Source organism: Symphodus melops (genome assembly GCF_947650265.1).
Source record: "Symphodus melops genome assembly, chromosome: 20".
Taxonomy (NCBI): domain Eukaryota; kingdom Metazoa; phylum Chordata; class Actinopteri; order Labriformes; family Labridae; genus Symphodus; species Symphodus melops.
In genome coordinates, this window is record NC_136710.1 from 3,292,772 (window position 1) to 3,318,848 (window position 26,077).

General features: G+C 46.5%; 3 protein-coding genes across 3 annotated transcripts; all 3 read left to right on the plus strand.

The window, feature by feature from the left end:
- The first annotated feature begins 294 nt into the window (after positions 1–294).
- LOC306841529 (adenylate cyclase type 4) lies at positions 295–13,942 on the plus strand. Its single transcript, XM_079371459.1, has 25 exons — positions 295–1,313; positions 3,029–3,226; positions 3,304–3,465; positions 4,370–4,519; positions 4,930–5,084; positions 5,356–5,467; positions 5,563–5,690; positions 6,660–6,818; positions 6,915–7,074; positions 7,191–7,373; positions 7,483–7,514; positions 7,669–7,722; positions 7,851–7,914; positions 7,998–8,095; positions 8,216–8,300; positions 8,973–9,110; positions 9,192–9,269; positions 9,532–9,707; positions 10,485–10,569; positions 10,670–10,828; positions 11,082–11,228; positions 11,319–11,426; positions 11,524–11,638; positions 11,765–11,889; positions 12,348–13,942. Exons 1-25 carry the CDS (start codon positions 558–560, stop codon positions 12,480–12,482), a joined length of 3,762 nt encoding a protein of 1,253 aa, XP_079227585.1. The 5' UTR covers positions 295–557; the 3' UTR covers positions 12,483–13,942.
- A 91-nt stretch (positions 13,943–14,033) lies between these two features.
- On the plus strand, positions 14,034–22,468 carry cyld3 (cylindromatosis (turban tumor syndrome) 3). The gene is made up of 16 exons (XM_079371460.1): positions 14,034–14,610; positions 15,061–15,178; positions 16,051–16,208; positions 16,324–16,863; positions 17,054–17,159; positions 17,999–18,480; positions 18,581–18,746; positions 18,835–18,976; positions 19,156–19,278; positions 19,455–19,546; positions 19,633–19,696; positions 20,766–20,985; positions 21,077–21,185; positions 21,319–21,437; positions 21,732–21,939; positions 22,023–22,468. The coding sequence occupies exons 1-16, from the start codon at positions 14,440–14,442 to the stop codon at positions 22,205–22,207; spliced, it is 3,003 nt and encodes a 1,000-aa protein (XP_079227586.1). The 5' UTR covers positions 14,034–14,439; the 3' UTR covers positions 22,208–22,468.
- Positions 22,469–23,065: 597 nt separating this feature from the next.
- emc4 (ER membrane protein complex subunit 4) lies at positions 23,066–25,847 on the plus strand. Its single transcript, XM_079371673.1, has 6 exons — positions 23,066–23,210; positions 23,526–23,700; positions 23,783–23,894; positions 24,473–24,626; positions 24,718–24,878; positions 25,652–25,847. Exons 2-6 carry the CDS (start codon positions 23,591–23,593, stop codon positions 25,685–25,687), a joined length of 573 nt encoding a protein of 190 aa, XP_079227799.1. The 5' UTR covers positions 23,066–23,210; positions 23,526–23,590; the 3' UTR covers positions 25,688–25,847.
- The last annotated feature ends 230 nt before the right edge of the window (positions 25,848–26,077 follow it).

Here is a 26,077-nt window from a genome sequence, read left to right on the forward strand (position 1 = left end):
AACAAAGACGTCACTTGCTAAAAAAGACTGTCACTCGCTAACAAAGACCGTCACTCGCTAACAAAGACTGTCACTCGCTAACAAAGACCGTCACTCGCTGACATTGACCGTCACTCGCTAACAAAGACCGTCACTCGCTAACAAAGACCGTCACTCGCTAACAAAGACCGCCACTCACTGACATAGACCGCCACTCACTGATAATCAATTCTGCAGTTCAGACAGTATCACAGTCACATCTGATGGTGTAATTATTTACTAATTGTGTTGAAAACTTTTTTTTCTTGCAGCCCACCTTTTCTGCAACCCAGGATGAAATCTGCACTCATCAAAGAAGACTATGCTGTGGTCTAGGAGTCCGTATCAGCTCACTTTGGGACCTTAATGGATCAGAGTAACCTCAGAAAGAACCAGTCACGCCGCCCTCGTCAACAGCGGGTCCTGTGTTCTGGATCAGTGTGATGTAGACGGAGTTGGAGAAGAAAGGACAGGTTATTAGAAAAAGCAGAGTGACAAGTTGCTGGACTGTGAGATCCCTCACACTCTCGTAGGTCACAATGCCAGATTGGACACAGGAGAAGGGGGCGCCTGGAGAAGAAGCATCCCCGGTTCCTTTGGTTCCGGACATTAGAGTCATTTCCAGTGTTGGGGAGGGCAAAATAAAACAACCTACACAGGAAAGTAATATTTCAAAATTAGGATCGGATGAATCGAAGACCTCAGTCGAGGTTGGTAGGGCGAAAACAGCGCAGGCTCCTGAACCTCTGACGGCAACTTCTTTGTTAAAGGGTGCAATTGTGACCCCGCATGAAGATCTGCTGCTAGCACACCAAAGCACAAGAGAATCCAGCTCTGGATTTGTTAACTCCGGCTTCAGCCCTGACCTCGGTGATGACGAGTTATCTGAGGTCGACAGAAGCTCCTTTGAAAAGACAAACCATATCTCTCCTCTCAATTTCTCTGAACCCAGTTCAGACAAAAACACCAAAAACAGTCCAGAGGATGTCGGGGGCGAATCCAGAACAGACTGGACCGACGAACCGAAAGCAGAAAAATCCCTTAGTGAAGTTTCATCTGACGCCTACCAGCCGAGGGACAGCATCGACGCCAGGTGGGACGAAGAGGACGAAGAGGAGGACAGGCGGAGTACTCGGTCCGGGCGGAGTGTGAAAGAGGGAGTGTGCTGCTGCTATCAGGCGTTCCACAGGGCGTTTCTGCAGTGTGTGGAGGAGACGCCGGCCATGCTGTGTGGACTCACGCTGTCTTTGGCCTTCTGTGTGGCCCTCATCGTCCTCATCCCAACCACAGGAAGGGTGAGACATGATGAGAGGGACAGCACAAGCTGCATGTTGTTTCCTCGTGTCTGATAAAAGGTTTTAAAACACCGGGCTGAAATCAATAGTTGCGTTAAAAGTGCTCCCCAAAGCTTTAACTGGTCCCAGCGTCTCACATGTTGCTGTAAATTCAACTTTTAGGCTGTTAGGACTGTCAGTCCTAACAGCTTTTTTTCCCCAGAGTTGAAAGATACAAAGATTTTTTTTTTTTTTTCCCCCATAGTTGAAAGATACAAAGATTTTTTTTTTTATTTAAAGATATTTATTTTATTTTTATTTTTTTAATTTAAAGATTTTTTTTTCCCATAGTTGAAAGATACAATTATAATAAAAAAGGTAAGATAAGATAATCCGTTATTCATCCCGCAAAGGGAGAAATTTACAGTGTTAAAGCAGAAGAAAACAGTGCAAAATTAAATGAGATGAAAAGATAAAAATGTAAAAGAAAAATATGCATCAAAAAATAGTTAAAGAGTCCGTACCATCAAGATGTAAGTCTTTATAAACGATTTATTGCACAATTTGTCCCCTACATTATTATTGCAATGCAAACCAAATTAAAAGTACAAAATTATAATTCATCATCAGAAACAAATAACTATCGAACAACCTGCTGATTATTCGTTCAGTAACGCACGAGAGCTGATCATTGTCACGTTCTTTTTTTTCTGTCAGCCAAAATAAACCAAAGCGTCGTCGTCATGGCACACATGGTCGTCCTGGTGTGAGAAGGTCATCTGAAAGAAGCTGTAATTAAAAAGTCTTTAAAATGTGCCCTCCCTTTTAATCACACCACGACGCTCTGAAAGTCCTCGTTTCAAACCGGTTCTTTCCGGTGAAACCTTTCTCCCCCTCAAATACAAAGACTTTGACTGGGAAGCTTTAAAAGAACAACAAAGTCTGTCCTTTCTCTCCGGATTCATCCAGCAGATCTGATCAACACATCACAGCTTAACTTTACAACATGTCACTCACTGGATTCTCCCAGTCCGTCTGCTCCGGCGTCACTAATCTTGAGCCAAAGGTTGTTTTGTTTTTGTGTGCTAGTCTGGATGCACACACAGTAACTGATGGCCGTGTTGTTACCACAGCAACCCAGTGCAAGATAAGCTGATGAACAGCAGACACACGTCTGATCTGATCACACGCAAATATGATTTTTCAATCCTTTTTTTTTTTTTTTTTGAAAACAGAAACTCATCCGAGGACCAAATCTGATTTAACAAGCAAATGTGATTTGCCTGCAGCCTGATGGGTCACATTGAACGTGATCAAAGATGCACTCAGAGCTGTAGATGCATAAATCTCAACTTTAAGGGAGAGGCGGATGAATCTTTCCCCATCTCACGATTCGATTTTTTAAAAACTGATTTCTGATTCCCTCTTTATTTGTACGATTAACGTAGCCTATCGATCCTGCCAGCATTCATTAACAAATGACCCTTAAACAGGACTGTAATGAATCAGTGATTTGTGACGTCATGTCTTTGTTTGTGATGTACAAACAGCTGTGTGAAATCCCTGAGAGAAAAGATGTCCGCCTTTATGTCGCTCTGTTACAAATACTACAATACCTTTGCTCTCCACGGCAGAATAAAACCTCTTTGACTGGTCGTAAACCGCAGAGCTAGAACAGGACAATACTGGGTGGATCTTTTTATTTTTTTTTGAGGTGTCGTTCTGTCTCTACGCAGGATATTTACGTCCACGTCGGCGCTCTGTCCGTTTTGTGCGTGGTTCTGTGTCTGAGCGCCGTGCTGCTCATCTGCCTGCCCTGGCTGGCCACAGTGAGGCGCTGTGCCGGGGCGCTGGCCCTCTTCGTCTGGGGCACTCTGTACGTCACTGCCATCGTCTTCATCTTCACCGGGGGGCCCGTCACTGCGTGGGAGCAGGTGAGAAGGAGGCAGCAAACGGAGAAGTTGAATATTTGTGCCGAGGTTTTTCGTTGACTTTGTGGATCTCTGTGCAGGTGGCGTTTTTCCTCTTCCTGTCTCTCAGCGTGTACACGGTCCTTCCTCTCTCCATGGCCTGGGCCCTCATGGTTGGGATCGGTACCAGCGTGTCACACATCATCATCATTAGTGTCTACGTCCCTGTCACCAAACCAGAGACGCCCGATCTGGCCGTTCAGGTGAACATTTAGTCTTTGAATCGATTTACAGTAACGCCTTCAATCGGCTCCTTAAACCGTGAGTGTGGTAGCTATCGCTTTATGTATTTATTTTTTTCAAAGGTCTTTTTATTGAGAGATAAAGACAGAACATAGCTCTTACTGTGTACAGGGAAATACAATTTGCTTTATATTTTTTGAACAGGCAGAATGCTTGGGCTGAAATGCCTTCTGCTAAAACTAAACCGGTTTGACAAATGGGATAGACGGGGATGCAGGAAGAAGAAGGATCTGGAAAAAAAAAGGGGGGGGGGGGCTACAAAGACTGCAGGACTACAACATGATGCACGGGGTTGAAATGATGACTAAAAAGCAAAAAGGAGGAGAAGCTGCTGAGGCTGTGAAGAGGGAGCGAAGACGCCAGCTCCGTTTTCTCGACTTTAATGAGATCAAATAAATCTGCGTTATCTGGAGGTAGCCAGGAATGTCTCGTGCTCACTGACTAAAGGAGAAAGTCATGTGCATCTAAGTATCTTCAGGACAGCTGAGCTTTGGAAAATGTCGAAGCTACCCATAATAAAACCTCAAATTATAAAAGGAGGCGAATGCTTGCAAATAATTTGCCCATCTGAAGCGATAAACGCCACAAAACAATGATCAAATAAAGAAGGTCACGTTCAAGCCGGGCTGCACTTTTCTGGTGAGGCAGAGATCCTTGAAGGAACCGATGTTTGTCACAGAAGTTAAAAATGAAACAGATCAATGATTGATACATATTGAATTAAATCATCTCTGAGGTTTCCTATTAACCCTTCACCGATCGATCCATATTTTTATGCCTGGGCTCGCTTCGTTTCTCTCCTTCTGCTGACGTTGCGAGAGGGCGATAACCACCTTTCCTTTCCTCCTCTGAATTCCTCCTCAGCTGATTGCCAACGCCGTGCTCTTCGTGTGCGTGAACTGCGTGGGGATTTTCCACCTGTGGGTGACGGAGCGTGATCTCAGGGTGTCCAATCAGAAGAGAGAGGAGTTCAGCGCCATCCGCTCCCAGAAGGATGTACGGAAATATCAGCAGGTGAGCGCAGACTCTCAAAAACCTCAAGTTGCTTTTCTATCGATTGGATTTTTTTTTTTTTTTTATCACATCGTGTTTCCCTTTTCAATTATTCTGAATGAAAAAATCGTTATCGTCCTCATAAAGGGCTCTTCCGCTGAACGGTCTTTGTGCGGCGGCTGCGTGTTAATCATTCACTCGTCTGAGGCCGAGCAGCAGTCCGGCATGCAAACCTGGACGCACAATATTCCCAGCGAGCAAACAAATAGATGAAACGTGGCTCACAGAGTCAACATGGCCGCCTTTGGACGGCCGCGTCCGTCTTTTACAGCCTCCGCGAGACGGAGCACGGACGTCAGACGTGCACACGCTCTCACAAAAAAAACCCTCACCCTCCCTCCCTCTCCCTCTCTCTGTTTCCTCTGCGACAGGAGCAGCTCCTCCTGTCGGTGCTGCCGCGTTACATCGCCATGGAGCTGAAGACGGAGGTGGTGAACAGGCTGACCAAGCCGACGGCCAATCAGAGGAGCGAGTCCAACGTCAACAACTTCCACAGCCTCTACATCCGCAAACACAAAGACGTCAGGTAGGAGGAGCGCACTGTGACAACGGGCCTCTCTTATGATCCGTCTTACGCTCGGGTCCAGTTGCATTTCAAACTGTAAATATGTACGAGTCGACTCTGTAATGACATCATCCTCAGAAACGGCGAGGTAAGCCGTGAGAGACAAACCGTTTCCTGTGTGTTCAGATTTGACTCCCGAACAGGAATGTTCTCTCTGATGCAAATTCTCAAATGGTCACATGCAAACATGACTCACACTGTGTGGCGTGTGTGTTGTTTTTTTTTTTTGCAGCATCCTGTATGCCGACATTGTTGGCTTCACAAAGCTGGCGAGCAGCTGCACGCCAGAAGAGCTGGTCGCTGTGCTCAACAAGCTCTTCGGTCGGTTCGATGACATCGCCAAGGTGAAATAAAACCTCGCAGAACTCTTCAGAAGTGACAGATTAGTGTGTCGGAGAAGCTCACTCGCTCCCTCTCTCTTGTTTGTTTGTGTCCATAGAAGAACGGGTGTCTTCGCATTAAGATCTTAGGTGACTGCTACTACTGTGTGTCCGGCCTGCCCGACGCCATTCCCACCCACGCAAAGAACTGTGTTCAGATGGGGCTGGACATGTGCACGGCCATCAGGTCCGTTTGTTTGAATCTAAGTTCAGCTTCTTTTATTTTCACCAGTCGGTCTCTTGTTATTCTTAAATTGACCCTTTTTTAACATCCGGCCACATTAAAAAAAAAAAAAAAAAAAAAAGCTGTCAGATCTTTTAATTTGCATCTGCGGCTTTTGTGCTGTCTATGTGTGAGACTTCCTCATTGGTTAACTGGAACTGTTATAACACCTCAGCTGAAACAGCCCTTTGTATTAAAGCTAAAAAAAAACATCACACGGTGACAAAGCAGGGGAGCAAAATAAATAATATTCCCAAACATTTTCACCCAGCTTCACAAAGCGAGAAGACGTGGTGTCATTCATGCAATCGAACAAAAAGAGAAACACAGTTTGACTTTACTCACTTCACCTCCACATATATAAACTTGTATTTTCCTGATCGTCGTCCTGCAGACACAAAAATCTGACCGAGATGATTTTTTTTTTAAAAACTGACCAAGTTCTTGTGGTCAGTCGGCTCCACAAACGACGCCAGAGGTCAGCGGGACGGGATTAAAGACAGCACAGACAACGAACCTCCACTGTTAGCATGCCGTTAGCTACATGCTAAGATACAGGTCACGTGACTTACTCAGCTCCAGTCGAGCTGTAAATGGGATTCAGCAGGAAAATGCAAACCTCCCTACCTCCCTTACTCGTACATTTATTTCATTTATAGACGTTAGTCGGCTGGCGAGCTCTGTGATTGGACAGTCTGAGAGCTGCAATGCATTCTGGGGCATTACCCATTACCAAATGTAACTCTCTGACTTCAGGTTGTACTTCATGTCTTTCTCTCCTTCTCTCTCTCTCTCTCTCTCTCTGTCTCTCTCTCTCTGTCTCTCTCTCTCTGTCTCTCTCTTCTCTCTCTCTCTCTCTCTCCTTCTCTCTCTCTCTCTCTCTCTCTCTCTCTCTCTCTCTCTCTCTCTCTCTCTCTCTCTCTGTGTCTGCAGTAAGCTGAGAGAGGCGACGGGGGTCGAGATCAGCATGCGGGTCGGCGTCCACACTGGCAACGTGCTCTGCGGTGTGATCGGCTTGCAGAAGTGGCAGTACGACGTGTGGTCACATGACGTCACGTTGGCCAATCACATGGAGTCTGGAGGGCTACCCGAGTAAGACGATGACTCCGATTGAGCGTAGAGAATGAAGGGATGCCTTTTTATTTTATTTTTTGTGATGAACTCATGTTGTGTTTGTTGATTAAAAAGGCGAGTGCACATCACAGAGGAGACGCTGCAGCACTTAAACGGAGCGTACCAAGTGGAGGAGAGCGACGGGGGGAGTCGGGACGCGCTTCTTAAAGGAAGGAAAACCTACCTGGTCATCGACCCCCACGAGGCGCGCAGAATCTCCCGCAGACCAAAATCAGTGAGTGAAAAACCAGCAGGCTCTCCTGCGCTCCACGTCTGTCCTCGATTCTGAATAGTTTCGATCGATCTTTTGGTGAAGTAAAACGAGTGAAACTGACTCGATCTGACTTTCAGTTAAACACTCAGACGTCGGGCGAACACGGGCAGCGGGCGTCGGTGCGGATGTCTCAGTACCTGCAGTCCTGGAGGACCATCCACCCCTTCGCTGACCTCAGTAACCCCGAGGCCACGCCCTCCAAGAAGAGGAAACTGCCCAGAAGCATCACCAACGTCATGAAGCAGTCCCACCTGACCTCAGTAAGGCTCGCTGGAAACTCTCACACACGTTTGTTTTTCTCATGCAGCAGAAGTGACAACGTGTCTGTGTGTGTGTGTGTGTGTGTGTGTGTGTGTGTGTGTGTTTCAGGCTCGACCATCCTTCCAGAGCAACCCCTCCAGGTAAAAAACACACACCTGCATCAACATCAATTCAACATGCAGCTCTTCACACACTCACAGACTAACTTTATTGTTTTATTTTTTTATTGTTTTTGCTCCTTCCTGTTTTTATGATTTTAACTGGAGCAGGTTCTAATCTCTGTTTTCTTTCCAGTTTGGATGTTGACAGTGGCGCTGTGGGAACACTGGACACTGTGGACCATGCAAAGTAAGACCTTCTTCAAGTCTTGGTTTCTGTCAGTGGATTCTCCTGACTGCTGCTCCTGTCGCTGATGTTTCTCACCTGTTTGCATATTTCTTTTTTATTTCTTCTCCTTCATGCACTCAACCATCAAGGCGGAGGTTAAAGAAGCTCAACTGTTTCACCCTGCTGTTTAACGACCTGAGCCTGGAGAGGAAGGTAGCGTCCTGTAACCCAGCGTGAGCGAGCGAGCGTGTGTCTGTATGTTCAGTCAGCGACTCTGAGTGTGTTTGTGTTTTCAGTTCCGCTTCTCAGAAGTCACAGGTCTACATCACTCCATGAGCTGCATCGCTCTCATCTTCGTCACCCTGTTCGCTGTCCAGATGCTCGTCTCTCAGAAGTGAGTGAAACTCTCCTGTTCTGAATGAAGGCGAAGTCAAGTTTCTTGGTTTAGCCTTTGATTGGTCGAACGCTCAGGAGTTAAACTGATTGTGTGTGTTTGTTTGTTTTTTTTCTTCAGTAACTTTGAGATGGCCGTGTCCTACGGCGCCACCTTCCCTGTTCTGGTGCTGCTTCTCTCCATCGCCTTCACGGGATACCTGGAGGTAAACAAACACGTGCGCCTCATGTCGGCCACACTGAGCGGCTAACACGTCGACCCTGTTCGGATACAGACACCGTCACACTGTATCAGGGAAGACTGATTACAAACATGGAAATGATGTTTGAAGGAATTTGCATCGGGCGTCATTATGTCCCGTATGGAGACTGTAATCCTCGTCACTGTGTGTGTGTGTCCCAACGTTTCCTGTCTCTCTTCAGCCGTCTTATCTTTGAAAATAAGAAAGAAAAAAATAGATAGATCGATAGATAGATACTTTATTGATCCCAAGGGAAATTCAAATAGCATTAAAAGTTTTGTCACAATAAAAAACCAAAATGGTTTTTGTCAATCAGGAAGTTTAAATAAAGTTTGATCCATACGAGTCTGTGATGGTCCGACGCTCAGCGACGACGTCGAGCAGAGACGAAATCTGTCTGTTCAACAGTCTTGTATAAACAGGTGATCAACAGGTGCGTCTTCAAACTAAACAAACAGCAGATAAGGGGGAGGAGCTACATTCTTGGGTTAGACAAAAAAAAACTGATTTGACGACATTACTGGAGAACAGCTGACCGGTTTGGTATGTGAACTTCACACTCTGCGTCCTCCATGTTTTTCAACTCATCTTCTCAGATCAATATTTAAATGTCTGTTGTTTTTTTTTCTTTTCCAGAAATGGCGTTCAAAGATGCCGCCGGGTGTTCAGTGGATTTCGGGGCTCTCTCGTGGCGTCTCCACCCGGGTGGCACTGAGACTCTTCGTGGTCTCTCTCCTTGTGCTGATGACCATGCTCATGGCCTTTCTCAACCTTGTGAGTTATTCTGTCACACACACACACACACACACACACACACACACACACTCACACACGTTGACGTGCTGTGTTCTTCAGGTCTTCCTGCCGGGAAATAACTGCACGTCCGTGGTGAACAGGACCGAGCTGGAGGATCTTAAACTTTACACCGTGCCTGTAAGTGACCACGTCACCTCTCCTGCCTCCTGTCAGGACGTATGGTGTGAAATCAAAAATCCAAACTAAACATAGATCAACAGACTCTGTGCATGTGTAAAAGAACAGTGATTATTAATAATAACAGAAGCATTGGTTATTTGATTATCACTGTTTGTTTGCTGCTTGTTGATTGACAGCTTGAACATAACACATAACTCATCATAACTAACCCCCCTCCTCCTCCTCCTCCTCCTCCTCCTCGGTGTCTCCAAACATGCAGTACTACCTGTACTGCTGCTTGCTGGCCATGCTGGGAGCGATCGTGTTCATCAGGACGTGCATGTCTGTGAAGATTCTGCTGCTCACTCTGGCCGTGGTGGTTTACCTCGCCCTCTTCCTGCACGTCTACGCCCCGAGGTCCTACTGCCTCATCGAGCTGCTGTACAACGACAGCAAGTGAGCGACCGCTGCACACCACCACAACAACAACAACAACAACAACAACAACAACAGCAGCAGCTGATCAGAGGAGCTTTAACACACTGTTATTAAAGGAAACGTTTCAGTTCAAAGAGCTTTGAGGCCATTTTGACTTCAAGCAAAAACAAACATGATGAACACTTTTGTCTGTGGGACAAAGTGACTGCTCCTGTTTTTATTTGATAAGATGTCAGATTTATCTCGTTGTTGTGTTACACTCTGTCCTTGTGCCGTGCTACACACAAACAGACACACAAACAGGATCCAGTGAGGGGGCTGCACACTGTGGGGGGGGGGGCACCTTGGCAGGATTCAGGAAGTGAGCTGGCACCTTCCCACCTTGCAGACTTTGATTTGGCTCAAGTTCCCACAGACTGAGCTACTTCCTTGTTTATTGTGACACAGATACACACACACACACACACGCACACACACACACACACTCTCTCTCTCTCTCTGTCTATCTACAGTCACGGCGCTGTCCGTCGGTCCCGCTCGCCCGAGGTTTTGAGTTCCAGCCTTTTGTCGTGTGGAGTTTCAGATCAGCATCTTTTATTCAGCAGCAGGAGGCCCGATCAGGGGGATTACAGACCCCATTCAATGTGGGATACAAGACACTCCTTTGTGAGGAGTTATGTAACTGAAAGACAAAAAGAGAGAGAGAGGGAGGGAGAGAGGGAGGAGTTTAGAGGGCGGGATTACGTGTGTACAGCTTTAAATATCTGATTTACCTGTGTGTGTTTTTTTTTACAGGCCAGGAGTGCTGAAAGACCCTCAGATCATGTCCGGGGTTTGGCTCGTCATCTTCTACATCGTGTGCCTCATTCTGGCCAGACAGGTGTGTGTGTGTGTGTGTGTGTGTGTGTGTGTGTTTCACTAAACGTCTCCTTTGTGTAGCGTGTGCACTGATGACATCTGTTCGAACCCCGCTCTCTCAGGACGAGCTGGGCTGTCGCGTGGACTTCTTGCTGGAGCGCTGTTTCGTGGCGGAGAGGGAGGAGATGGAGACCATGGAGAACGTCAACAAGCTCCTCCTTCAGAACGTGCTGCCGCTCCACGTCGCCTCCTTCTTCATGGGAAAAACTATCCGCAACCAGGTAATCGCCGGAAAAAAGGAGAGAAAAACACAGCACGTGCTGATCTCGACTTCACACCACGGCGTTTTTCACGCTCGAGCCAGCCATTCATTTTCCACTGGATGGACGAAGTTTGTTCGACAGGAAAAATGTCTGATAGTTGATCTGAAGAGTCGAAGTCTGCTGGTTAAAAGAGGCGTTAAAGAGAAATACTCATCAGGCCCTCGGGGTGCAAAATGATTTCTGACTATAAATGTCTTTTTTCCGGTTTCAGGATCTGTACAGCCAATCATACGACTGCGTGTGCGTGATGTTCGCCTCGGTGCCTCAGTTCAAAGAGTTCTACAGCGAGAGCAGCGTCAACAGGGACGGCCTGGAGTGTCTGCGCCTCCTCAACGAGATCATATCGGACTTCGACGAGGTGCGTGGAAGTCGGACGTGACGTTCTCCGCCTGTCGGCTGGGAATGCGGCGTCTCTAACTTTGCCTCCTTTCTTGTTTTTGCTCGTCAGCTGCTTTCGAAACCCAAGTTCTGTTCGGTGGAGAAGATCAAGACCATCGGCAGCACGTACATGGCCGCCACGGGGCTGACGCAGTCACCTCAAGGGGACGAAACAAAGGTCTGCTGTTTTTTTTTTCGTTTTTTATTAAAGTTTGACCGGATGTTTTTAGAAAGGAAAAAAAAAACATTGACGTGATCTCTGGCGCCCCCTACAGAAATTGGAAGTGTCCTACAGTCACGTGCGCTCCATGCTGGAGTTCGCCATCTCTCTGATGGGCAGACTGGAGCTCATCAACACGCACTCCTTCAACAGCTTCAAACTCCGGATCGGTGAGTCCCTTTTTTTATTCTCAGTACTCAACAACAATAATCGACTGAATCATTCACAAACTCCAAACTGGATCCTTGAGATACCGACCCAAGACGTCAAGCTAATGACCTTTAATTTACACGCAGGGATAAACCACGGGCCGGTGATCGCAGGAGTGATCGGAGCCAATAAACCTCAGTACGATATCTGGGGGAACTCGGTGAATGTGGCCAGCAGGATGGACAGTACCGGAGTGCTGGACAAGATACAGGTGAGAGAGGGAGACCGGGTCGAGGCGTCCATGTAAATCAACATGTGTGACATCATGACGTCATGAGAGCACCCGATTTACCAGCCATATTTTTGTTTAGTTTTATTCACAACCGATAATGACAAGCAGGTATACAAGCATAAAACACACAAAGTAAAATAGTACTGAAAGAAAGACAAGACGATATTTTAAAAAAAATAGATAGAAATATGAGAAATAATGGGAAAAAAAATTAAAAAATATTATTTGATTTTCTCTTTTATGTCGTAGGAGTTTGAGGTTTTGATCCCAGTTGAAATTTGTTCCTAGACCCTCCATTTTATATTATTTTTGACTGCACACACAAACGCACATTTCAAGACGATAACAAACGAATGTACATGAATAACTCCAGAGTTCGAAGAGCCGTTGGAAATCCCTGTCCTTACTATCTGTAATAAATCCTCTTCTGCTGGCAGGTGACGGAGGAGACGGCTCAGATGGTGGAGAGCGTGGGGTACAACGTCACTCTCAGAGGCGTGGTCCACGTCAAAGGGAAAGGAGACCTCAAGACCTACTTTGTGAACACGGAGCCGTCCTCTCCTCAGTTCTGACCTCCAAACACACACGACAGCAACAAGGACCTGCTGCAGACCAACCTGAATCCACTCCAGTCATTTTTAGACGCACTCAGACGTCATGGACATTTGCACTGACGCAACGTGTGGAAACGAGCTGCCTTCGTCTTTAGGATGAGACGCTAAATAAAATCCTGAGATCCGGTGAAATGAAGACTACAGCTGTTGACTGAAAGCATTAGCATACCGCTAACTCTATCAGGGCTATTCTGCCTAATACCTGATCTGAAGGAGGTTTCACTTTCTGGTTTCTGAGTCACACTCCAGTCCAGTTCATGCATGAGAAGTGTAACCCGTATGTTTCAGATGTACTGCAGATGTTTTATGAGGTACGTTGTAGGAAATTAGTTATATTTTCACTTTATTTCAGGTTCACAAAACAGGAAGGCGTTCCCTTTTTTTTTTTTTTTTTTTTTTTACCTTTTCACAGCTTCAAAAGTTTCACGTGAGCTCGTACAGCTACAGATGACGCTGTGTCTTTAAGAAGGTTCTGGTTATGTGATCCAAAACTCTGAAACTTTTACAAGTCAGAAACTATGAGGGGGGGGGAGAGAAGAAAGATGTATGTGATGACGAAGACAAAAAAATGAAGCAAAGGGACACCTTTGCTTTGCTTTGGTCCAAATATAACATGAATCAAGCACCAGAGGATGTTTGTGACCCTGTATGACCCAGCTCGTTTTGGTGTGTGTGTCTCTTTAAATCCAACTCCTCCCATAAGTGCTTATTGTTGACATGACTCTGTCATTACCACAAATAAAAATAGTGGACGTGGGCTAAAGTTTTGCTCCAGGCTGGGGCTGGAGTCAATGGGTGGAACAACCAAGGGAGGGAAGGGGATTCTTTTTTTTTAATTTTTTTTTTTTTACCAAAATCCCCCAGTGACATCACAAGGAGTGCACATTTGAAATGGAGCATTTTCCTCTGGGTTGTAAGACTCATACAGACCACAAACAAAAGGACGGGATGGTTTTATTTATATGTTAAAAATGTTCAGATTTTTTCCCAATATTTCGTCTTTAAAGGTTTTGGAGCCGTCACTCACTGCTCGTGTTATCGCTCTCTGCTGGAGTCGGAGATGCCTTATTATTTTTTTTTGTAAATTAAAAGACGGTGTCTCATGTGACACTCGATGATTTGACACATCTGCTCTTGATGATTCGACACATGTTGTGCCATGAAAAAGCCAGATAATGCACATGTGAAATTGCACTTTTTGAAAAAAAAAAAAAAAGGGATTTTTGCAATACCCATATACATTGTTGACAATGTTGTTTTATTTCTGGGCTGACATGTGAATGTAATAAAAACATGAGAAGAAGTTATATATATTATTTATAAACCAATAAAAAAACACAACTATAATGATGTGTGTGTGTGTGTGTGTGTGTCTCACAGTCATTCATGCATATTTCCTCCCCGATTCAAGAACTGTGGAATTTCCCCCCCATTCTCGGTAACGCCCACACGCGCTGTGATTGGCTACAAAAAAGTCCCTGCCTAACTTTTTCTCACTTGCCATTGGCTGACGCTCGTGGCAGTCACTGCGCTTCCTGCTTCGCCGTGCGTTTTATTATTGAAACGTAGCTGCATAAAGTGCGAAGGGAAATGTTGACGGTGTGAGTTCCTGGAGTTGGAAAGTGTTTTTTTTTTTGTTTTCTTTCATGGGCGCTTTCACAAGTTTAGTTTGTCGGTCGTTATAGTTTGTTTTGAAAGGCTCTCGCGCGCTCTTTAAGGCTTTATCAAGCGCGTGAATATGGATGAAGAGAGTTACTCACCTGGACTTACCTTTATTTGAGGTGAACGGGCTCACTTCGACCTGTGCAATCTCAATTTAACTGCTCGCTTAATTTCTCTTTAAATGGAGGCGTTTGTTCTGTTTTAACCTTTAAAATCCTTTAAACAAAAAAAATCAAATCAAAAATCCGTGAAAATGTCAGGAGCTCACGATCAAACGAGGAAGCGCCGCCCCCCTAAAACCTTTTTGATCTCGACCGACCTGAAGGTGCAGGACCAGCTGGACGGAACCATTCGGCTTCAGAGGGGGTTCATGTGCCAGGAGCAGGATTCTGGCAGGAGCAGAGGAGACTCTCTTTGGGTCAAGGTTCAGTACATCTTTAATAATAAACTTGTTCAGGGTTAGTTAAACAAACATACTTCACTGATTTATACATTTAACACAGAGATTATTTAAATATCTGTGAATAAGGCAAAAATTATTAACACATTTTTAAAGCAATAGTTTATTATCCTGACTAAGACTTGCTGATTTTTTTGTGTCGTCTAAAATATAAATAGCCCGTTTTATACATTTGCAGTGCCTTGTTTAAGGGCACCTCAGCATCTCAGGAAGTCAACTTCCAGATTTGATCCTCTGGGGACTTGAACCGGTGACTCTCTGGTTCCCAACCCAAGTCCCTTCAGACTGAGCATTAAAATCCACATGTATTTATTTTGTATTTATTTTGTGGATACATGTAAGAGTGTGCGTTACTTCTGTACCCCAGGGACTAAATCTCATGCGTGTTTATTAAAGTGTTCGTCTCTCCTCCAGGTGTTGGACAACAGTATGATGGTGAAACTGGAGAGGAAGTACCTGCACGAAGTCCCGACCGAGTTCAGCGGCCTGCTTGAGCCTGTAGCTGATCCTGAAGCCCGCCTCAAACTTCTCTGTAAGACATAATTGGTTACTAAGTTATAAGTCGCAGTGTTACAGATTTTACACATGCACGTAGGAATGGTAAATGGACTTGAGCTTGTTCAGCACTTTTCTAGTCTTCTGGGTACTCAAAGGGCCGCAAGTCACACCTCCATCCGTAATGAATCCCATTCATACATGTTCTTTATTTATTTATTTACTTGGTGCAATAGCGTGACAACAGGTGAGGTGTACAAGACAGACAAGCAGAAAAGATCAGACAATACTAAACTAAAAAGGTAAATACAATAGAAAATAAGTAAATGAGTGAAGGTGGAGCAATGTAATTGGTTTTCAACAGACACACATCAACTGATTACAACTAGAAAAGACATTACAAAACTACAAGAAATAAATAACAAAGGCTGCAAGAAGTGAAAGGAGCCATAGACAGAGAGAGAGAGAGAGAGAAGGGGAGGTAGACTTGGAGTAGTGGATCAAGGAACTAGACTTTAGGGGTGAAGCATGTTCAGGCTCAATACGGATTTCCTCGAGTGAGGGCGTCCTAAAAGCACTTTGAGAAGTCAGAGGACTGAAGAAGTGCCCAAATCCATTTACTGTAAAGTGCTTCCTCTATTTGAATAGAGAACATTTGACCTTCCTGACATCAGATGTGTTTTTAAATACTGAGTTCAGTTTATGTTTTCTGGGATATAAAGCAGCCGTATCATGTTTTAGTCTTCACTGACTCTCAGCCTGTCTTACTTACATGCTAACTTAAAACCATAAACACACGTGTGCGCTCAAATCAAAGTAAAAAGTGACTCCAGTTTAGTTTAATCGTTTCCTCCCTCTGCTGTCAGGTTTCCTCTGTGTCATGTTTTTTTTCTTTTTTTTTTTCTTCAGTGTATCCAGAGAGGTTGCAGCAGGTGGCTTCTTTGCCCGTCGGTGCCCCACTTTGGGTCCAGATCGGCCCTCGTGACGAGCTGGCAGAAGCGGAGCTGAAATACGTCGGGCAGCCGAGCAGAGGGAGCGCCGCTGTGCTGTTTGGCGTGCAGCTCAAGGTAAACTCGAAAGTGAAAAGTTTTAAGAAGCTTCTTAGTTCTGATGGTAGCAGAAAGTGCGGGCTGCAAACGCTGCACGGTTCAAAGGTCAGTAAATATCCGTGGCTTCCTGCAGGGTTCAGCGGTCGGTAAAGGAGTGAGTAACGGCACCTTTCGAGGTCATCGTCTCTTCAGCTGCCCTGATGCGTGCGGCCTCCTCGTCCCAGTCCACCACATCAGAGTGCGCCGCTGGTCTCGCGGCAACATCTCCGAGGCGCAGGATCGAGCCCGCGAGCGAGACCACCACCAACACCGCAGCAGCGGCGGCGTCGGCGGCGTTGGCAACAACAACCACCCCGGCAACGGGCAACACCGCAGCAACAACCACCCGAACCCTCCCCATCAGCAGCAGAACCGACACATCAGTTTCCGCCAGCAGCGTCCCAGCAGCCCCCCTCAGCCGCACACTTATGGCATCCTGCCTCGGACCGCGGACTCTGCACCCATCATGGCTCAAAACCAGGTCCAAGTCCGAGCTCCTGCGTCGCCTCCGCCTGTCCACGTGGGTCAGCGGGTGTGTTTCCCCCTGGAGGACAACGTGCACTCTGGGGAGGTTCGCTTCTGTGGTCTCCTTCCCGGCCACTCCTCATCAGGGTTGTACGTCGGAGTCCTGCTGGTTAGTACAAGAATAATAAGAGCATTTCATATTTAGCCCTTCCAGAGAGGGGGCGTGGTCAAGACACAGCTCATTTACATATTTAAAGGTACAGACGCATAAAACAGGCTGTTCTGAGCAGGGCTGAAATAGAACGGTTTAAACAAACGCGTATAAATATTGACAGCTCTGTTTGATTGTTGTGTCACAGGACCATCCTGTCGGTAACTGGGACGGATCCATTAAAGGAGAGCAGCTCTGCCACATTCCTTCCCCTGACTACGGACTACTAGTGCCAGCTACCAAGGTGTCCCCAGGTAAACAACAACACCTCCAACTCTCTAAACTCGAACTAAAAAAATGCTCTCAGAGTCCTTTATAATCATGGATACTCATCTCTATCTTTAACCTTGAACAGACTGCTTCCTGTTCCTGGAGACACGTCGCAACTTTAGTGATTGTGTCAAAAATATCGTTGAGGCTAAAGACTCGTCCTCCACTTTGTCAGGCTCGTTGCATCGCAATGTTTACATCTCAGTGAAAGTGAGACTGTAAACGAAAAAAGAAGCAGCTGTAGCCTGTTGTTTCAAAGCGACGTTATTGAGGTCTTAAAGCTGCGTTCTACCGAACAGCCAGCGGGGGGCGACTCCACTGGATGTAAAAAGGAGTGAGATCGTATAAAACTGTTTGTCCCATTCCAATTTAAAAAAAAAAAAAAAAATGGTTGTGAAACACGTTATGGACTGAGACTTAACGCTGGGTTTACGAAATATGTTGATTTTTGGCAACAACAAGAAGAAAAAAAGTAAATCAATCAAAGGAAGTCTCATTGTCATCTTCATTCATGCAGCGTACGAGGACAGTGAGCCAGCTGGCACTCTGAAGCAGCTGAACAGAATTCAGACATTTTCCGAGGTTTATTTTTAGGCTTTTTTCTGCCTTGAGTTGGAGACTGGACAGAGTCAGGAAACAGGAAGAGAGAGAGGGAGAACCTGGGCCTGCTGGGAGACAACAACACTAACCCACCAGCAGAGCTCTGATTGTCTCTGATTGACACCAAAACTGACCAATAAAAACATTTGTGAGATGAAACCATGTCGTCGTTGTTTAGAGATGATTTTAAAAGCTAACTTTTGTTTCTCCTCTGCACATTCAGAGTCCAAATCTCATCGCCACAGTCCGTCTCACCTCCCCAAATCCATCCTGAAGCCGGTCCCGCCCCCCGTCTCTAAACCCGACCCGTCATCGCCTTCCGCCTCGGCTCCTAAAGTCGCTCTGATGCCCCCGAACAAGCAAGCGGTGAGAGCTCCGCCCCTCCCTCCGCCCAAACCGCTCAACAAACCGCTGTCCCCTCCCCCTCTGCCGCCTCCCAAACCCGTCAGCCCGTCAACACCGCTGCCGCCGCCGCTGCCGGAAAACGACCAGCCGTGGGAAAGCAACGGCGAACACGGCCCCCCGTCGCCGCTGTGGACGCCGGACGGCGGCGGCGAAGCAGCGGGGGAGGACGGAGAGGCCGGGCAGGAGAGCGAGCTGGAGGTGGGGTCGATGGTGGAAGTGAACGAGCCGCCACTCTTTGGAGTCATCCGCTGGATCGGGAGTATCAGCGGGATCACGGAGTCTGTGGCGGGGATCGAGCTGGTACGGTTTGATTGGTTTCTTGTGGAGCAGGTAGAACGTGGTCTGTACGAGATCCTCGTTTGTTTTTTTTATCCTCTCTGTCATCTTCCAAACTCCTCAGGATCAGGAGCTCTCTGCAGGAACAGACGGCAGCTACCTCGGCGAGCGTCACTTCCGTTGTCCGGCCAACAAGGGACTGTTCGTCAAGCTCCGCAACTGTCGGCGGGACTCGAGGTTCCCGGCGCCCGAGACGCCTGTCAATCAAGTGGAACGATGCAACTCCATAGGTAGGAGGGCGGGGTCTTTTAAAGCTTGCGGCGCCTGTTGTTGTTGTTGTTGTATAAAGTAACGCGGCGGCGTTGTGCGGGCCGACAGCGTTCGCGGAGTGGGGCAGCGAGCGCGTGGACGACCACACTCCTCCCGTGGAGGGAGACGAGGCCAGGGAGCTGTACGAGGGCTGGAAGAGAGGCATCCAGGGTCACCTCAACTCCTGCTACCTGGACGCCACGCTGTTCAGGTCAGACGCCAGCGCCTCCACTTGATGGTTAAATCCTGCTCTCATTGATCCCATGATTAACGATACAGAAATAATCCCATTCTCATCGGGGTTCCTCGTTAAAAAAAAAAAAAAAAAAAAAGACGAGCCTCAAACACAACAAAGGAAGCTGATTGGTCGTTGTCTGTGTGCGTCTACAGTCTGTTCTCCTGCTGCAGCTCGGCAGACTGGGTCCTGTTCTGGCCCTCAGACCCTGAACAGGACCAGAACTCCAAGCACGCTCAGGAGCTGCTGCGGTGCGAGGTGGTCAACCCGCTGAGAAGGTGTGCAAACTCGTACTGGTGCCAAGTGTTTAAAGAATATAAAAACATATAAAGCATTGATTTAAAACTCTCTGACTCACGTTTGACTGAAGCTTTTAAGACTCGACTTTCACTGGAAGGAACCGATCAGAATGTTTGACCTGATCAGAATCACGATCTGCCTGTGTGTTGTGAAGGTTCGGCTACGTGTGTGCCAGTAAGACCATGGCTTTAAGACGACTGCTGGAGGCCGAGAACAGCGACAAAGGCTTCACCAACCAGGAGAAAGGTGTGTGTGTCTGTGTGTCTGTGTGTGTGTGTGTGTGAGTAAAGGCTTAGGAATGCCGTCACGCAGCCGTTTCTCTGTTCCCTCAGATCCTGAAGAGTTCCTCAACATGCTCTTCCGGCTCCTCCGAGTGGAGCCACTCCTCAAAATCAGGTAACGTCCTCGTCGTCGTTTCCTCGCGCTCAAAGACGGACGGACAGAGAGGCCTCGAACCCGCTCACACGCACATCAGTTTCACCCCGCTTTACACAATCACCAGCTGCCTTTTTTAAAATGACGGTTCGTCGTCTTCAGTTTGTTGCATCACGATGTGAAACTGATGCCTGATAAATCAATAAAAAACATCATTTACAGACACCTTTAAAAAAACAAAAAGTCATTTATAAAGTCGGCTCTTAAATTCTGGTGTTGTAGGAGAGAACAACATATTTAGTGAAGTGAAAGATTTGATTGTTTTGCTGCTGATTGAACAGGATTGTTTGTCCTGTTTTGACCTCTGATCTAAACCTGATAATGAGATAAAAACCTGCTCGTGGTTAAACGTCTCGGAGGAACAAAAGCAGGCCTGGACTTCTTTAACACAGTCAAACAGCATTATTAAACTGGAGGTTTTTAATGGTGAGAGGCAACAATGGATACAATCCAATTTAACTGTGGGACATTTTTTTTTGTCTTTCAGCAAAATAAAACCCAGGATTAGTTTGTGTTAGCAGTTTGTTGTCGACTCCTCAGACTTGTTTACACATCAGATGATGCAGGAGACGTATTACAGGTGTGGTTCAGTGTCATGCTCAAACAGAAGCAGACTCTGATGATGTTATTATTATTACCATTTGGGTCGGGTCACATTGACCCACCAAGACTCGTCTCTGACGTCAAGGAGTGAACAACAACCACGTCTCCCAGATATCAGGACTCCAAACAAAGCTGAAGCACCAACACTCACTTATCATCTCCTTAGCTCTGAAAATCTATATTTTTTCACACCTGCCTGGTTTCCCTCAGCGGGTTTTATGATGTTTGTTGTAAGTCAAAGATCCCTGAGGGTCGCCACAGATTCTTGTGGATGTTAGCAGGACTCCGGAGCACGCGGAGGAGGCTAACAGGAAGTAAAGAGAAGAGTCTTTTGGACAGATTAGAAATGACAGTCGGACTCATTAAAGCCACGAGGTTGAGATTAGATCCTCTCGAGTGATTTTTTTTGACGTCTCTCCTCGAACAGATCGATGACTCAGCAGCCTCAGGAGTGTCACCTCTACCAGCTCTTCCCGCCCACGCGTCCTTCCTCGCCCCCCTCCTCCTCCTCCTCCTCACCTCCGTCTCTCTCCCCCATCCACTCGCCCATCCCCCTCTCCTCGCCGCCCTCCGCTCGGATGAGGGTCGCCACCGTCCAGGCGCTGCTGGAGTCCTCTTTCCTCCACGCCGGCCTCAAGTTTGTCGAGGTAGCCGGAGTAAATCAATCATTTGTGTTTTGAAACACGTCAGATTAAAAGATCATCAACTTTTATTTGTGCTTTTTCGCTTCTCCAACAGGCTCCTTCCTGCCTCCTTCTGCTCATGCCTAGATTTGGAAAAGACTTCAAAATGTTCGACGCCATATTGCCGACTCAGAGCCTGGACATCACAGACCTGCTCGACGACAGTACGAGAAAAGAATGAACATTTGTGCAGATTTTGGTTTAATTCTCGTCAGCTTGGAGACATAATCCTTGTCTGGTTTTTTTTTTATTATATTTGTGTTGAGTTTAGTTTTTCGTCTCTTTCTGCCTCTCCAGCTCTGAGACAGTGCAGCATCTGTCAGGCTGTGGCTGAGTGGGAGTGTGTCCAGTGTTATGAAGACCCTGACATCACCCCCGGTCGTCTAAAACAGTACTGCCACACCTGCAACACACAGGTACACACCTCGTACTCTGGACCCTGGAAAGAGTTCAGTTAAAAAAAAAACAAAAAAAACCTGCTCGACCTCGATCAAATTGCAAGAAGAAGAACTAAAATATAAAAATATCACCAAGTTCTGTTGGTGCTCCTCTTCCTTTAGAGCATTTGATGGTCTTTATTTCTCAGCCCAGGAGTGTTTATCTTCTGACACTGCCCCCAAGCGGACAGAAATAACAACACGCACATTTTAAACAAACGGGTTTTCATCGTTTGAGGCGGCGTGGGCTCATGCTGTTCTGTTCATCGTCAGGTCCACATTCACAGGAAGCGGGAGTCCCACAGACCCGTGAAGGTTTCTCTTCCTGAGGGATCGTGGACCGGCCCTCTGCACGGCACCCGTCAGCTCATGTCTCTGTTCGCCGTGACGTGCATCGAGACGAGCCACTACGTCAGCTTCGTCAAACACGGGCCCCTCCCTACTGATTGGCTGTTCTTCGACAGCATGGCGGACCGGGAAGGTAACGGAGGGAGGGGTGTGCGCCGGGGGAAAGAAATGAATCGTGGCTGAAGTATTCACCTTTCTGTATGTGATCGTCCGCAGGTGGAGAGAACGGCTTCAACATCCCCCAGGTGAGGGCGTGTCCGGAGGTGGGGCGCTTCCTAAGCCTATCAGAGGAGGCGCTGAGCAGAGTAGACGCCTCATCGTTACGGGAGTCCGCCCGCCGCCTCCTCTGTGATTCCTACATGTGTCTGTATCACAGCCCAGATCTCAGCCTGTACAAGTGAACACAGGTCGCACAAACGCAGATCCTCTCGGCGCACGTCACCGTCCGACACTCATCAGGGGAAGACGATGACGTCCAAGATTATTAACTTTTGAGTGATCAGATTTTAGACCTTTTCTGAGCTTATGTGTCCTGCTGTTGTAACCAGAGCTAGTCCAGAACGGGTGCTGAACGTCCTAAACGTTACAATCAGCTCCATTAACCCTGGAGTTAACTTTTGTAAAGAGTTGACCTGCAGTAGAGATGAGTCAACGTGCCTTATTAACGCTCACACAGCAAACAAAAATGTGTCTATGATGTTAACACTCTTAACATTAACATTTGCACACCTTTATTTACACGTCAGTAATTGTTTACTTTGCATGACATACCTGCCTTAAACTGACTGTAAAGGCCGCACACAGATGTTTATGTTTGTAATACTTCCAGCTTGTTTAATATAGTACAGCTGCACACAATTGGGACATCTGTCCTGATAAATAAATGCACTGATTATTCCTTTAGTTCAGCTAATGATTAGACATCATTCAGCTGTGAGATAGATGGCGCATTATAGTGAATTAAAAATACGTCAAAAACCTTAATATGAAATAATATTTAACAACCAACTTAAACAAAAGTAAATGGAACATTTTATTTTTCCACTTAAAAAAATAAGTCTTATACGATAACATTGAAGGACTCTTTTTTTCTTATCAAATAAATCTTTAATTATTTGAATAAATGTGCCTGGTTTCCTTTTTGTTTCTAATTTTTTTTAATGTAGTGTTTCATCGTATTTTAAAAATTGCCTTGTACACGGTATTTCCCCTGAAGTTCCACTAGAGGGCGCACGTGACGTAGCTTCAGTACGTGCCTACGTCATCACGACGGGACACGGGATCCAGAGCGACAGCGACGAGGAGGCGACTTGTGTATCAGAACAGCAGGTTAATTTCGGCTTTATCCACAAAAATAGCGACGCGAAAACCGAAATAGCAGCCGTTTGATTTTTTTCCAACAAGGTAAGACGAGTTTGAATCCCGCTCTGTGGTGAATGTTTAATGATGTTACGCTGATTTCCGTCGTGTTTGAGTTTTCTCTTCTCTGAATTGTAAAATAACGATAACATCCGGGGAACTGATTTACACCACTGTTTTGCTACTTGAACTTCCTTTTTTTGGGGGGGGGGGGGGGGGGGGTAGTTATCTTGGACTGTGATGAACCAGCGCTCATACAGACGAAATCATATAAAAACGTTAAAAAGAAGTGTGCGCGTGATCAAATGTGTCAGGAACGATGTGATCTGATTTCTCGTCTGTTTCTCTCTGTCGATGTAGGTGTGTGTGTGTGTGTGTGTGGAGGCTTTTTCTGTCTCTGAGGTCCAGCTGAGCAGCCGGTTGTCATGGCGTCTCCGGGGGGACAAGGAGGAGGAGCTCTGTCTGCGAGAGGAGGAGGAGGCAGCGGGGCGAGGAGGATGAAGTGGGCTCTGGAGCTGAGCCTGGGAAACACCAGGTAACACAGAGACAGTCCCAGTGCAGGCAGCTCAGCTCCTGCCTCTCTCTGTTCTAAACGTGCCATTTCCTCTCTGCTGCAGGAGTCGAGACCGGCAGGGCGGCCAGGGAGACGTCGTGTATCCCATCGGATACTCCGAGAAACCGGTCCCCGACACGAGCATCCAGGAGACGGACAAGAACCTGGTGGAGAAGGTGAGCGACGAGGACGAGCGCTGCTTTCTTTGGACAGATTCCTTTTTAGATTTTCAAAGTAAAATAAACTGAGATGCACTCAGTGCTTCCCCCTCGTTTGACTGCATTTTTACATTTTAATTTGACTTCATCTCTGAGGGTTGTTCTGGTTCACGCACTGCTATCATTACTGGAGAGATGTCAGAGTCAGGCTCAAGGGCACCTCGGCAGTGCTCAGGAAGTGACCTGGCACCTCTCCAGCAACCAGACCAACTTCTGTATTTTGGGACCGGTTCACCAACAAAAGTCCAGTTATCTCTCTCTCTCTCTCTCTCTCTTTACAATAGAACATTATAATATCAGTACATTTCAAAATAAAATAAAACATAAGAAGAATTAGGAATAAATGATTAGTGTTTGTTCACCTTAGACTCAAAGTCAACACATCTCTCTCTCTCTCTCTCTCTCTCTCTCTCTCTCTCTCTCTCTCTCTCTCTCTCTCTCTCTCTCTCTCTCTCTCTCTCTCTCTCTCTCTCTCTCTCTCTCTCTCTCTCTCTCTCTCTCTCTCTCTCTCTCTCTCTCTCTCTGTGTGTGTGCAGCGTTGCTGGGACGTGGCCCTCGGGCCCCTGAAGCAGATCCCCATGAACCTGTTCATCATGTACATGTCAGGAAACACCATCTCTATCTTCCCCATCATGATGGTGTGCATGATGGCGTGGAGGCCCATTCAGGCGCTCATGTCCATGTCAGCCAGTGAGTGCACGCCGACCTTTTGACTCTCTCTCTCTCTCTCTCTCTCTCTCCTCGTCTTGATTTGAACTCTTCCTTCTTCTTCGCCCTTCAGCCTTCAAGCTGTTGGAGAGCTCCAGTCAGCAGTGGCTTCAGGGCCTCGTCTACCTGGTTGGGAACCTGCTGGGCTCGGCCTTGGCCATCTACAAATGTCAATCTATGGGACTGCTGCCGACGCACTCGTCTGATTGGCTGGCGTTCATTGACCCGCCTCAGGTGAGAGTTGAGCTGTACGCTACATGAGCAGCATTTCACTCCTCATCAAAAATACAAACACCAAATAAAAAATAAAAAAACAATAGTTACCAAAGAGATGAATTAAATAAAAGCTTCAGTCTGCGTCTAAATTTACTGAACGGGTCGGAGTTATTCCGAACCCCCAGATGAATCAAACTGTTGAATGTTTCCTGCTCTGTGTGTGTTTTGATTCTGGCTGCTGTTCTTGTCTGAGCCAGTAGAGGGCAGCAGACTCCTGCTCTTAATCTTTCTGGTTTATTGAAACAGTCTCAGACCTTAAAGAAACACGATCTTAACAAAGATGATGTCGCTGTAATTCTTCACACTATAGACTCATGTTGGATCTCCACAGAACACGGAGGACGTATCATCTGTGGAATAAATACACACATCACTCCCCCCCCCCCCCCCCCCCCCCGGCTTAATTCTCCAGAGAATATCCTGCCGCGTTCTCACTCAAACTTGCTGCGAGAAAAAAAAACAAAAAACGAGAGGGTCTGTCAGGAGTTTGCGTTCTCACATGCAGCTCCTCCTCGTGGAATAAATCCGGTGTGTTTGTGCTTTGATTTGCAACACAGCTCCCGTAAAAACAGGAGAGTAAAAACAAGGATCAATAAAAAGCAGCTTTACAGGTTCTAATGTGTTCTCTCTCTCTCTCTCGCTCTCTCTCTCTGTCTCTGTCTCTCTCTCTCTGTCTCTCTCTCTCGCTCTCTCTCTCTCTCTCTCTCTCTCTCTCTCTCTGTCTCTCTCAGAGGATGGAGATCATGGGTGGAGGGATGGTGCTGTGAAGAGGACTTGGCGTGCACACACACACACACACACACACACACACACACACACACACACACACATATATTTCCAGAGGTTTATACTGTACAGATGTTTAACTTGTTTTCACAACAGGTTCAAACTTCAGCGCGACACGCAGGACGTTTTGAAAACCTGAAAGGTTACAGATGCAGCCGACTGATTGGACTACAGTCTTTACTCAGTGACATAAATATTTATGAGGTTATTTGGCTAATTATGTGAGCATTTTGCAGGCTAGTAAACATGAATAGAAGTGAACTTTAACCTCCTGTATCTGCTCCTCATGTAGGTCAGAGTTTATTTTCTATAAACATAATCTTACTCACTCGTAGATTAGTGTTCCCTTCTTTTAGATTCACACCTGATAG